At 34.9% G+C, this 9,934-nt stretch overlaps 1 protein-coding gene across 1 annotated transcript; it reads right to left on the bottom strand.

The window, feature by feature from the left end:
- Window positions 1-8,624: 8,624 nt before the first annotated feature.
- On the bottom strand, window positions 8,625-9,230 carry LOC149155252 (galactolipase DONGLE, chloroplastic-like). The gene has a single exon (XM_089444372.1). The coding sequence runs from the start codon at window positions 9,228-9,230 to the stop codon at window positions 8,625-8,627; it is 606 nt and encodes a 201-aa protein (XP_089300498.1).
- Between the last annotated feature and the right edge of the window lie 704 nt (window positions 9,231-9,934).

Genomic DNA, 9,934 nt, shown 5'->3' with positions numbered 1-9,934 from the left:
ACACACACTCACATGACTCAATGACAAAATGACTAAAACCATCCAAAGACAAATGTTCAACATGACTGGCCAAAGGTGTAAGTGACAAGTGTGACACTCGTGATTGTCTGTCATTGATCGAGACAATGCTTGCACAATAGTGAATGTGACTCCGTGTCTGAGTGCGACAAATGCTTACATAGCGAACACTGCAAGCACATATGAAGCGAAGACTTTTAGCATAACTAGAACATGGTCACAAGCATGAATTAGACACCAGCATGCATAAACTCGAATGAAATGAACAAGTAAGGTGGATGTAAGGAATCACATGAGATCACAGAGTGAACCCGAGTGTGTGTTGTCATCAAGCGAAACTCCCAAGGGAGGCTCCAAAATTGGTTAAGGCTAAAATTTTGGAGGGTGGTTGTAGCTACTACAATAGAAGGCTTTGATCTTATTTAAATCTTGTTGTATACTGTTTTGTGGTTCCTACAAATATCTCTAAAATAATCCAGCAATTCTTCTTCAATATATTCATGAACGGGCTTACCCTGCCCATTTTTACCAGTCACGGAGAAGACCTTGTTATGATGTCTATGATTAACCATAGATTTTCTGAAGAAACTACTATTTTTCTCCCCTTCCTTTAGCCATTGAAATCTTGAGTTTTTCCTCGATATTTACTCTTCCTACTTTCTTCTACGTTTTAGGTTGCAAAGATTGTAACCTTCCTCCTTTAGTAAGTCCTATGATCTGCCTTCCATTATTACTCTTTCTTGAATTCCTTTCATTTTATTTTATAGGATTTGCTTCTCTTCAAAAATATCTCTAAACTCCTCCTTGTTCCACATATTTGTTTAATCTTTTATCTCTTACAACTTCAACTAAAATGTATGTATTTTATTTCTTCCTATCACTCTTATCTATTTCCCCCAACTCTTGGCCTTCTCTATGAATTTAGAATCTTGGAGCCAAAAACTTTCAAACCTAGAAGGTCTATGTTTCATTGCTTCCTTTATGTCAATCTCCAAGCGGAACAACAACTGGTCAGAACCCAAACACGAAAGGATTGAGCTTCTAGAAAAAGGTATTTCCCTGCCACTTATTCAGAGATTAGAAGCTTGTCCAACTTACACACGACGTAGTGCTTTGCCGCTCCTCGATTATTCCATGTGAAAATTACATTATATGTAATGATATCCAGTAAACCCAAGTGAGGAATACACCTTACAAAATTCATTGACTATGGGTCTGATCTTCTAATACCTCTAGTTTTTCCTTCTAATGATTTAATAATGTTAAAATCCCTACCTAAAACCTGCAATGATTCATGAAAAAATCTCCCATGGATTTTCAACTCCACTAATGAGGTCATTATTTTGCAATGAATTATTTGACTGAAGAGTGTTGACAACCAAATTGGATCTTTCAAGTCCAAGTATTTATATTCACGACACAAAATTCTATTACTCACTATCCAACATTGGAATTTTACTTATGAAGGGTTCCATGGGACCACTAGACAACCTTCTCTCCCCCTCGCATGCAAGGCCATAACTTCACTTCCTTTCCAAAATCCTTGTGTTATCTCACTCATTTTTCCATTTTCACTTTTTTCCTTACAATAGAACCACAACAGGATTATCATTGTTGATTCTATCTCTCTGATATCTCTTCTTACTCTTTCTACTGACCCCTCTTATGTTCCACGGTAACACCTTTATTAAGAGATAGTTTGGGAGGAGGGGTAAAACTTTGGGAAGGCTATCACTTGACCATAATTGATTAGTTATTCTCCAGTAGCCTGCAAATTTTCTTTCATTGTCTTCCTATCCTTGCACTTAACTTCCTTTATCATTGGTTCTTTCCGAATTTCCCTCTCCCACTTCATATCTCAATAACCTCCATCTTTGACTTCAATCAAGCCTCCCTAGTTTTTCTAGCATTGATATCCCTAAGAATAAATTTATTTATCATCTGGTGGAAGTTCTGAAAGTTCTTTTGCACCCAACTATAAATGAGATCCACTAGGAATATTTCCTCCTCATTGAAACATTGTACGCTCTCCTCCAACATCGACAAGAATTCACCAATCCAAGGTAAATAAAGCAACCACTATTGAGGAGGATCTTCATCCGAAGAGTTTTTCTTAGATTTTTTCTTATGATTTGTGCTTCTATTGAGCAAATCCTCCATATTTATATACTCAAGCATCATTAATTATTCTTTTATGTTCTCCACAACTGTAAAAACATTATGATTATTTAGTAAGTTTTCTTCTACCTCTGATCTTTGCCCCTAGGGTTTTTGCAATGCTTCCTTAAGCTTGTGAACCTATTTCCAAAACCCTAGTGACGCACTTCTTAAAATTCTTTCTTTTCCGAGAGAAAATATTGAAATATATGGTTGTGTTCATGATATTGGAGACATCTCAATGAAACATGTTCATAGTCTAGAGGCTAAGACCAAATTTCCCCCTGATATTCCAAATCTATAGATTCTGGAAATGGTTGTGAGATGTTCACATAAACAAAAATTTTGGCGTATGACATGTTCTACGATGTTCTAGTAACTTCAAAAAATTTATCAAAATTCCCTAGGGGGTTACTAATTCCTTCCAGGATTTATGAAATCCAAAAGTCAACTAGAATAAAATATAGCCTAACCCAAATTAGAGATGCTAAAAATTCTTCTTTATCTGGGTTGAGGCTCTCCTCCCAATAACTTATATATAAACTAGCAGTGTTCATGAAGTATGAATCTCCTTCAAAAAGCCTAGCCTTATACTCCAAGTTGGAGAAAATCACTATAAAAAACCTTTTGGACTTAGCCTCAGGTCTACCTTCCCTGTCAGTTATCATTTTTGTTGAATCCACTTCTCAATATCCAATTCTATCAGTGAGGTCCCAACAAACTTATATATGAAGGCCTAGTCCCTCATCTATATTTTGTGTTCCTCCAGGCTTTCCGACGGGATTACAAACTTCATATTTTGAGTTGCTTTGCGGATGCATTTTCCCCTTAGTTTCAACTACCATTGTGCCTTTAGAATCGAAGATTCTCTGGATGAGCTAACCTTACAAAGGATTTTTGGTCCCCCGCTTGTTTCCAATAACAACTTCCTCGAAGCAGGGCTTCTAACCGCTCTCCCCTCGAGAATTCAACTTGCCTACTTAAAATTACTACAAAACAACACCCACTTAAATCCTAATCAAAATAAATCCCAACACACTGGAGACAAAAGTGGCCATAACGAAACCTTAGCACTCGTATATAGCACTCTGACCCAACATGCACACATCTTGATTAACACTATTGGATTTTCTAATATTGGGGTTTCTGTATTGGGCTTATAATATTAAGTTTTTAAAATAAGATGTTTAATATATAAGGTTTAATATTAGGCTTTATAATATTAGGGTCTAAAGCTTTTATATATAGGGTTTATAATGTTGGGTTTAATATTAGGGTTTAATGTAAAGACTTTATAATGTGCAGGGTTTATAGTAATGAGTTTATAATATTAGGCTTTAATATTATAGTTTATAATATTATGATTAATTTTTTTAGAGTTTAATATACAATGTTTATAATATATTCAGTTCATAATATAGGCTTTTTGATATTAGCATCTTTAATATATAAGGTTTTGTAATGTATATGGTTTATAGTATATAGTGGAGAGATCATGGTGTTTTAACAATATTAAAAATAGTACTAATAATATTAACATTAGCATGCATATATATTGATTCATAGTACTAATGATATTAACATTAACATACACTTTGGGGTTTCAATGTTAATTGAAAGTTAGTCATTTAATTGTTTATTTAAGTTATACATGCTTATATAATTATTATAATAATCTAATAATTAATTTTAATGTTAATATTAATATTAAATCTCTACCATAGACTTAGAAATTATTAATGTGTTAGATATCATTTTTTGGGATTCACCTGTGTTAAGTAAGTCACTCATCTATGACCATTTCCATAAGAGGTAGTCATAACTGACTAATTTCTCATGATTTTGGAATAGTCCACTTAGAACCCATTGCATCGAGTGATGCTCACAGGGGTTAAGAAGTCGATTGAAACTCGTGAAATGAATCACATAGCATCAATCATCACTTCCGGGCTTGCACTCAGTAACCAAGATGTCTCACGAGGTCACCTATCCCAAGTTGCCTCTGGCTCAAGCACGATTAACTGTGGAGTTTTCCCCACAATCAAGCGCACTTAGCTTCCCACCCCATTTGTAAAACCTTAGCAAGTATTGTGCCTCATGAACCATTCATGTAGAGTTCCCTTCACTATTTTGAATTAAGTATTGAGGGGTTTTCGCACTGCATTATTTTAGATATCAATTTTTGGGATTCAATTGCGTTAAGTAAGTCATTCATTTATGACTATTTCCATGAGAGGTATTCGTAACTGACTAATTTCTCATGATTTTTTAATAGTCCACTTAACGCTCATTGCATCGGGTGATGCTCACAGGGGTGAAGAAATTAGTCAGTTACGACTACCTATCATGGAAATGGCCATAGATGAATGACTTACTTAACGCAGTTTAATCCCAAAAAATAGTATCTAATATAATGCATTACCCAAACCCCTTAATACTTAATTATTAATATATTTGATATATATCTATCAACTTATATCAACTATATATTAATATAAATTTATAAATTTTTATATACTTGATATACACTTATCTACATATATCAATGTAGAAACAAAATATAAATTTATTCGTAAACGGTTTAAAAGCTTTGTTCAAGTAAAAATGAATTACCATTGCACAAACAATTTTCAAAAGAATTTTTAATGCAAGAATAAAGTAGAAGAGTGGAGTTTAACGACCGAGATGAATGCACCACTCACCATAAAAGTGGAAAAAAAGGTATAATGATAGTGATATTGGTAACATTTTGATATCATTTTGGGATTCAACTGCGTTAAGTAAGTCATTCACGTATGACCATTTCCATGAGAGGTAGTCGTAACTGACTAATTTCTCATGATTTTTGAATAGTTCACTTAGCACTCATTGCATCGGGTGATGCTCACAGGGGTGAAGAAGTGGGATTGAAACTAGTGAAATGAATCACATAGCATCAATCATCACTTCCGGGGCTTCCACCCGGTAACCAAGACTTCCTAGGAGGTCACCCATCCCAGAACTCCTCTGGCTCTAGCGCGCTTAACTGTGGAGTTTTCCCCACAATCAAGCCCACTTAGCTTGCTACCCCATTTGCAAAACCTTAGCAAGTATTGTGCCTCATGAACCATTCAAGTAGAGATCCCTTGACTCTTTTTTGAATTTAAGTATGGGGGTTTACGCAATGCATTATATTAGATATCATTTTGGGATTCAACTGCGTTAAGTAAGTCATTCACGTATGACCATTTCCATGAGAGGTAGTCGTAACTGACTAATTTCTCATGATTTTTGAATAGTTCACTTAGCACTCATTGCATCGGGTGATGCTCACAGGGGTGAAGAAATGGGATTGAAACTAGTGAAATGAATCACATAGCATCAATCATCACTTCCGGGGCTTCCACCCGGTAACCAGGACTTCCCAAGAGGTCACCCATCCCAGAACTCCTCTAGCTCAAGCGCGCTTAACTGTGGAGTTTTTCCCACAATCAAGCCCACTTAGCTTGCTACCCCATTTGCAAAACCTTAGCAAGTATTGTGCCTCATGAACCATTCAAGTAGAGATCCCTTGACTCTTTTTTGAATTTAAGTATGGGGGTTTACGCAGTGCATTATATTAGATATCATTTTGGGATTCAACTACGTTAAGTAAGTCATTCACGTATGACCATTTCCATGAGAGGTAGTCGTAACTGACTAATTTCTCATGATTTTCGAATAGTTCACTTAGCACTCATTGCATCGGGTGATGCCAAGGATAATTTTAGGGGCGAATGTTCGCCCTTTGGCGAAATTAAGGGGTTTTAAATTTTTAGTGGGTGAATATTTTGTATCATAGTACATTTTTACAAATCACCTCAAATAGCCCACCTTATTTTAAGGGAGAGGGTAAAAAAGGTAAATTTAGCCCTTGAAATTAGGACTTACAACCTTCCATTCGCCCATTTTCAAGAATAGGTTTTATTTAAGTGAATCCATTCGCCCATTTTCAAAAATAGTTTTTATTTAAATAAATCCTATGGGCCAAATACCATATTTATAAAAGAGGTATGGTAAATTAATAAAAATATAAATAAATGAGAGGTATGGTAAATAAATAAAACGTCTTTTTATACTTACTCAAAAGGTATGGTAAATAAATAAAAATATAAATAAACTAGACGTATCGTAAATAAATAAAACCTCTTTTTATATTTAGTCCATAACCCTCCTTCTATTTATGAAGGCTCAAGAAAGAGGTTTTATTTAAGTGAATCCTATGGGCCAAATACCATATTTGTAAAAGAGGTATGGTAAATTAATAAAAATATAAATAAATGAGAGGTATGGTAAACAAATAAAACATTTTTTTATATTTACTCCATAAGTCACCTTATATTTACGAACACTCAAAAAATGGGTTATATTTAGGTGAAACCTATGGCCAAAATACTATGGGACAAATACTATGGACTAGATTGTTATTAATACCATGCAAAAAACCATTATTAACCCTAATATTAGAATTAATAAAAATAAAAATGGCACATGGTATTGACCCATGGTATTCACCAAAATGGGACATGGTATTGACCCATGATATTCACCTGGAATGTAGCCTATTTAAATGGGGGAATTAAACCAGCATGTAGCCTATGTTAAGATTCACTAGGACTTTACAAAGTTTTATTATTTAGTGAAAGACTCGCCAAGATCTTACAAGATTTTATAATTGAGTAAAATATTCGCCATGCCTGGTGAGAGATTCGCCAAAAAATTATATATATATATATATATATATATATATATATATATATATTTATATTATTGATAAAATCGCCTTCCATTTTTCCTATATACCATGGAGATTCGCCCATTTATTATATTTATAAATTTTGGGGGGTTCTTAAAATTTTCCCTGGGTGATGCTCACAGGGGTGAAGAAGTGGGATTGAAACTAGTGAAATGAATCAATCCCACTTCTTCACCCCTATGAGCATCACCCGATGCAATGAGTGCTAAGTGAACTATTCAAAAATCATGAGAAATTAGTCAGTTATGACTACCTCTCATGGAAATGGTCATACGTGAATGACTTACTTAACGCAGTTGAATCCCAAAATGATATCTAATATAATGCACTGCGTAAACCCCCATACTTAAATTCAAAAAAGAGTCAAGGGATCTCTACTTGAATGGTTCATGAGGCACAATACTTGCTAAGGTTTTGCAAATGGGGTAGCAAGCTAAGTGGGCTTGATTGTGGAGAAAAATCCACAGTTAAGCGCGCTTGAGCAAGAGGAGTTCTGGGATGGGTGACCTCCTGGGAAGTCCTGGTTACCGGGTGGAAGCCTCGGAGGTGATGATTGATGCTATGTGATTCATTTCACTAGTTTCAATCCCACTTCTTCACCCCTGTGAGCATCACCCATTGCAATGAGTGCTAAGTGAACTATTCAAAAATCATGAGAAATTAGTCAGTTACGACTACCTCTCATGGAAATGGTCATACGTGAATGACTTACTTAACGCAGTTGAATCCCAAAATGATATCTAATATAATGCACTGCGTAAACCCCCATACTTAAACATTTTGATTTTATTTAATTATGTTTTGTTGGTCAGAATAACGTAAATTAGGAGGGACAGGAAGTTACTTATCAAGTCTACGTTTGTTTGTTTATGTAAATTTTATTTTAAATAAATAAGTGGAGAAGAAAATAAATCTAAAGGTAAAAATTCTTTCATACCCCTTTAAATATCTTTAACATAAAGGATGCTTGATTTTTTGTACATTAGTTTATGTTAACCACGCATCCCGATGGAGCACTTCTTTCAATCGCTATCGTTTGAACCACAAATTTCACAGTTGGGGGGCAGCTAATAAAGAAAAGAACCCTGTTAAAACGGTGCCCCATAAGCATTTGTGGTAGGCCCGTGACGGCCGCGACCATGTATTAAACAATGGATGAATTAAAAAAGTGTCGCTATCTTAAATGCTATGTTTGACCCACACTCGGTTGATTACCTCAATTTTCGGCGAAGAAATGGAGACAATGAGACAACAGAATCTTAGCTTCTTTACGCGCTTGGAGAAACCATATTTTTCACTCACAGTGCAGAGTGTACTTCCATGCTTTTGATATCGTTGAAGGCTTCAATCGCTCACAGTGCAGAATGTACTTCCATGCTTTGATACCAATGACTATGTCGAACATAGTTGAAGACTACTATAATTTCAAATTTCAAGTAATCATTCATTTAGGGCAAGGGTACTCATTTTGCCGGATCTTGTCAATTTGGAAGAATTTTTTTTGCGAAAATCGTTCCACCAGGAAATTGTAATTTTGCACACCAAAAAACTGTCATTTTACAGTAAAACTACATCACTGAATCATCCCAGAGTAAATAATTTTAACAATTTCGAGGTTTCAGGATTCGAGAAATGATTGTCGGGCTATCTGAGGGTCAGTTATACAACGTCGCCTTCACTGTATCCCATTCTTGAAGGCGTCGTTTCCCATGGGGGGGTCTACAAATGAATATACCGTTATTGGAATTCCTTTGCAAGATTCATAATCTTGACGGTGTCGTTCGAGATCTGAAATATCGTAAGTACAAAGCATAGCTGGCGCATTGCTCATGCTGTGTCCTGTTATTGTTATGCTAAGTGTGTACAAGTCTCGCATTTCAAACAGAAGCTGCTCTCTGGTGCTTCCATGGCTAAACCTGGAGGTTAAATCGTGGGAAATGTAGATGCCCAGAAACCCCAGCTGCACCATTACATCCTCACGAAGCTTCAATGGATTCAAACGAGCAGGAGTTAGTGCATGCATAATACCAGAGAGACATTCCATGTATGTTGCAGCAACTCTCATTGTCACCACAATGTCCCTTCGCGCAAAACGATTAATCTCTGTCTCATCGTCTGGCAACCCAATGTAACCAATCCAGTTACATCCGTCTCCAACCTCCAACTTATTTTTTAAGAAATCGGGAACGTTTATAGCTGGCGAGATGTAAATGTATTTTATAACCTTATAACGAAAGACTTCCTCGACCATATTTGCAGCTGCCATGAAACTTAGAGCCATGTCCCCAGTCGAAAGCTTCATAATAGGGTCGTACGTATACCATAGTTCCTAATTTCTAATTCGGAGTCGAATTCCATACGATACTATAATATAAAAATTTTAATGAAAATTTCTCAATTCGATAGTATTTATGTTTTTTCTCTTCTAACATGTGGTATGAGGTGTACTATGTGGTATGAGGTATTCTGATAATTTTCTTTGTAGTTAATTTTAAATTTTAAATTATTTCTAATAATTCTCGATAATATAACAATTTGAGAGTTAGATCTGATTTCAACCTTGAAACCTGCAAGCGAGCCCGTTCAAATTGACGAACCTTGATAGTTATAATTTGAGAGTTATAATTTAACTAAGAAGAAAAAACATAAATCTAAAGTGGATTTTCTTATTTCAAAACTTATTTGTACAAAAATCATTGTCCTAAACTTATTAATTTAGAAATTATCAAAATAAAAGTAAAATTGAAAATGATAATTTTTTTTTTCCAATGAACAATTATTTCTATTTCTTTTCTTTAACTTTTAAATACATAAAATTATCTACATATGTTCAAGCCTTAACATTCTTAAATAAAAATTAAAAATAGAAAATAAAAAATTAAATCCAAATTGAAAATTATTTCTATTTGATTTGTTTAGTTTTTAAGAACACACAGTTGTATGTTCATGCCTTAACATTCTTTGCCCGCCCATTCTCAACATAGT

This window comes from Pinus tabuliformis, chromosome 9 (assembly GCF_031772625.1).
Source record: "Pinus tabuliformis cultivar Carrire ecotype Pingquan chromosome 9, CPIR1, whole genome shotgun sequence".
NCBI lineage: Eukaryota > Viridiplantae > Streptophyta > Pinopsida > Pinales > Pinaceae > Pinus > Pinus tabuliformis.
Note: the sequence above shows the minus strand (reverse complement) of the source record. Positions and strands in the feature narration are given on the sequence as shown.

Bases quoted from the DNA above. Each gene is read 5' to 3' on its own strand.
- LOC149155252 (XM_089444372.1), bottom strand. From the start codon at position 9,230: ATGGCTCTAAGTTTCATGGCAGCTGCAAATATGGTCGAGGAAGTCTTT.